We start from the raw sequence: 4,197 nt of genomic DNA on the forward strand, positions 1-4,197 counted from the left end.
ACTTATTATTATAAAATTGTGGCTTCTAACTTCTCTTTCTTCAATAGGTTATGGGCCTACTCACATTCTTTATGAGTTTCTTTGAAGTTTTATGAAGTCTTTGTTGTTGTGTAGAGTAGATCATATTGTTGTTGCTGATGTTAGGATTTTTATACTCCTAACTTTTAGATTCAGATCTAGATCTAGATCTTCGTTTGCTCTTACTTGTTGATAAGTGCATCTTGGATTCAAGGTTAGATTTGTACCTTAAGGTGTTGTTATAGAATACTAATGTTGTGTTTTTTGATTGATTAAGATCCTTTATAGATTAACTTTGTAGTTTCATGTATTAAAAGAGCATAAGGTGCTTCAAAGACCACTTATGCCTTCAGATGATTTGTGAGAATAAAAGTGATAAAAGAGTGACAAAACTTTTTTTCAATATAACTTTATCAAGAGATTGTTGTTTGTTTGAGCTATTGAGGTAACATTTTTGTCTAAGTATCCTACACACTATTGAGTAGAAGCTTCATTACAAACTGAAATAGTAAGACATTGGCTTTCCTGTATGTCGTCTATTCCTTAACTTATTAGTAATAGAAAATTTCCCATTTCAAAATTAATGAAATATGGGATTTCAACATTTACCTGCTTCATCCTCATGTGTAATTTTGCCTTACATTACTAGTGACGGACTATTTATCCTCGAAATTCAGAATTGACTCGTACAGGCCTGAAATTGTTTATAAGTTTCACTGATTTGTCAAACTAAGATTCCATTCAACACATTAATATACCAGTCATTCATCTGTGTGTGAAAGATACCATAATATTTTTACAAGATATATTATCGAACACAGGGAAACCTCCATAATTATTCAATATTGGAGATCTTGGGAAACATAACGCGAGTGCTAGTCAATTCAAAGGTGACTCGAGGGATGCACTCGAACTAGGACAGCCACATGGCGAATCCATCATGCAACTCAAATTGTGTTCAAATTACAGACTCTTCCCGACTTTGTTCCAAAAATGAGGACAAGCCACTGCCTACTACACAAACTGCTAAGAACTTCAGTAATACGGGACTACAAGCACAGATTATAATGAAAGACACCCAGTAAAAGTATATCACTTGAAACACTTGGCCTCCAAGAGCTTCTCGCCTTGGATGGTGTCTGGCTCCTCAAAGTAGGCATTCACAAGAGCCTTCTGCTCTTCATTGGTGATATCTACCTTGGTCCACTCGTAGAGCTCCGCATCGTAGACCTCATCCAACACCATTTGTGGCACATCCAGCCCCCTGAAAAGCCAGACTCCTTTGATCTTGTAGGGGGGGTTCTCACCGAGAATGCACATCTTTCCAAAAGAGTACTTGCGTGCCAAGTCCATTCTTTGAAGGAACCCTCCGACCTTATTCATGGTCACGAAAGTGACTTGGTTCTCATCATTGTACTTGTAATCACAGAACCACAATGACCAACCCTCAGCATCGAACATTTCCCAGAATCCTGGCATATTCAACCCGTCCACCACGTTAGCACAAGCCGAGGGTCAAGACATTCTCCATAAGCATGGGTGCTCAGTATCAGACTGAGGCTCTAAATTAAATCATATGCTCATTAGAAGACGTACCACTAATAGCCAAGTGGAAGTCCTTGGCCTTGGTGTTGGAGTACAACCGCTTCCAGTTATCCAAAACCATGGGTGTAGGGGGAAGCAAATCAAGGGCGTTCTTGGTCTTTTTCACTGGGGCAGCCTCTTCATCGTCAAGAGCAGCCTCCGGTTCCGGAACTGGCTTTGGTGCGGGTGCTGGCTTCTCCTTCTTCACCTTCTCCTTTTCGGGGGTGGACTTCTTTTCCGCTGCAGGAGGGGCAACCGTCTCACCCTTGGAAGGAGGGGGTCCCAGAGGCTTATCTGCCTGGGTAAATTCACCAAAGACCTTCTTGAAGTTGGGCTGGTTGATAAGAGTCCAGAAATATCTCTCCACGTGAGGATACTCTGCAGTGAATTCCTTAGTTGCAGCCCTACGCCAAATGAAAGACAAGTTGCAGATAAGAACGATATCAGCAAGAGTTACAGATTCTCCAACAAGGTAGGTCCGGGATGCAAGGTAACTGTTCAGAGTAGTAAGAGCTCTCTTCAGATTGTTGATAATGAAGGCTTCCACCTGCCATCGAATGTGTATCATATGAGTAAACTTGCAAGTTGTAAAAATAAAACATAACTATATCGCAGTGCGGGATCATCTTGTAAGCGTGGAGAGGATATTATCACATCTTATACATTGTAACATTAAAGTTGTAACTGCCCTCGACAAAGACAACGCTTTGAAAATCTGTGCGGTATAAAGATGGATAGGGTCTTTCAGATGAACTTTCTAATAATTGTCACAATAAATCGTTGTCTTCTTCTATACAATTGGTGACCTTGAGCGCCAATTCAAATTGAAGTTAGAATTATCACCTCTTCATTGAAGAATCCCAACCCAAGATGAGGAAGAACCCACGCCCGAGCATTGATGTCGATCTCAAGAGCGGCGAAATCAATCCATTGATCGATCTGAGCCTTATTGTACCCAGGGACACCGAGCAAGCCGACATCCTTGAGGCCAGCAACTGCATTCAACACAACGAGTAAAGATCTGTATCAATCTCGGTAAAAACACCTTCACAATTTGCAAAGAGAGGCTCCGTTCATAAATAACTTTGCCGAGATTGAACACTAACCGTATCGAGCAATAGCGTTACTCTCAAAGATGGATCCTTCTGGAGTTTCCAGAACTGGAACCTGCAGACGTACAAGTCAAATCAGTCTGGACTTTCTCAAAAAAACATGATCAATTCGAGTAATATCGAAGTCACGCACACTTCCATAAGATCGTACAGTGATCATCAATGTCGATGACAAGAACCGTTTTCAAAAACATTTCAGTGCATCAGCAGTGATAGTCTACTAAACCTCAAACCAGATATACAACTCAGAATAATGAAAGAGACCAACTGACAAGTACCACCAACTTCGTGTCAATAAATTAGCAATAAAACATACAAGTTTTAATATCATGAGACCTATACCTACTAGAGCAACGGGGCACTGTTCCCACAACAGCCCATAACACAATAAGACACATCGTCAACACCCGAAGATTTGTAAACCTCATCCCACACGGAATTCCGCGCGAAATCGGAAACCGATCTAAGAGTGCAGCTGCAGCCATTCCACACCCAACCTCGAAATGAAACCAATTCCACAGAAAAACGGTATCTATCAAAAACACCGCAAACATACGCTTAGGAAAAGTGTCATCTCCCAAGGAATACCACATCGACCCATGTCAAGACTCTAATGAACCATCAGCGAGGAAAACGAACAGCATACCTTTCCCATGGGATTCATCGCAAGGTACTGGGGAGACTTGGTAGTGGACCAGTCCGTTATCTCGGTGAATTCAATCTTGACGCCCACATACTCGGCGGCAATCAAGGCCTTGTACGCATTTTTGTTCACCGGGTTGGCGTAAAGCTTCTGCTCACCCAAACATCCTCTATTGGTCAATACAGGAACCCTCAAACCCCAGAAAAAACCCCAAACCTTCACAACCTCAAAATCGCGGATCCAGACGCAAACCCACAAAATTTAACCTCAAACCCATGAATCGTAGAGCAAAGCGAGGTAGGGAATGGAGAGAAGCGCACCAATCCAGCCATGGCTGCTGCAGCTGGTGATGCGGCTGCGGCCGAGGGGGACGAAGGAACGGAGCTGCAGGAGGGAGGGCAACGTAGTGGGCGTGGAGCTTTGCACACAGAGACAGAGACAGAGAGACAGAGAGAGCCCCCTTCAGGAATTTGTAAACCCTAAAAAGGGGACCTCACCGTCCTTACTGTGGAAATAAAATAACATTTTATTATTTGAAAGAATCTCGAAAGGATCATACGTAGTGTTCGAAATTAACCAGTTCTATTTTTTCTATGTGTGCGTATATTTATGTACATAGAAATAAATATATATACATACATATAAAGAGAGGGGGTATTAGTGTGATGATAAACTATTGAAAGAGGTGTGTAATTTACAAATTTATAATTAAAGAGTTTTATCAGTCAATTTTGAGTGGGATAATAATGCTTGACGAGTGCAACTTGCTGAAAAGGTTTTGAGGCTGTTTGCTTTGCTACGTGCATTACGTGCTATGACATTAAGTTTGTTTTTTTGTTT

The 4,197-nt window shown here is 41.5% G+C and overlaps 1 protein-coding gene across 1 annotated transcript; it reads right to left on the bottom strand.

Annotated features, from left to right (window-relative positions):
- Positions 1 to 826: 826 nt before the first annotated feature.
- Positions 827 to 3,788, bottom strand: LOC112272741 (elongation factor 1-gamma 3). Its single transcript, XM_024500811.3, has 6 exons — positions 3,678 to 3,788; positions 3,361 to 3,507; positions 2,709 to 2,769; positions 2,446 to 2,597; positions 1,615 to 2,149; positions 827 to 1,490 (listed from the first exon to the last, which is right to left on the bottom strand). Exons 1-6 carry the CDS (start codon positions 3,687 to 3,689, stop codon positions 1,111 to 1,113), a joined length of 1,287 nt encoding a protein of 428 aa, XP_024356579.1. The 5' UTR covers positions 3,690 to 3,788; the 3' UTR covers positions 827 to 1,110.
- Between the last annotated feature and the right edge of the window lie 409 nt (positions 3,789 to 4,197).

This window comes from Physcomitrium patens, chromosome 19 (genome assembly GCF_059467195.1).
Source record: "Physcomitrium patens ecotype Gransden chromosome 19, ASM5946719v1, whole genome shotgun sequence".
In the NCBI taxonomy this organism is placed as follows: Eukaryota; Viridiplantae; Streptophyta; class Bryopsida; order Funariales; family Funariaceae; genus Physcomitrium; species Physcomitrium patens.

What these genes read in the sequence shown, in the direction of transcription:
- LOC112272741 (XM_024500811.3), bottom strand. An exon ending in TGGGATTCTTCAATGAAGAG is followed by an intron (nt 2,150 to 2,445) that starts GTGATAATTCTA and finishes ATTCGATGGCAG; the next exon opens with GTGGAAGCCTTCATTATCAA. An exon ending in CTTCCACTTGGCTATTAGTG is followed by an intron (nt 1,491 to 1,614) that starts GTACGTCTTCTA and finishes TGAATATGCCAG; the next exon opens with GATTCTGGGAAATGTTCGAT.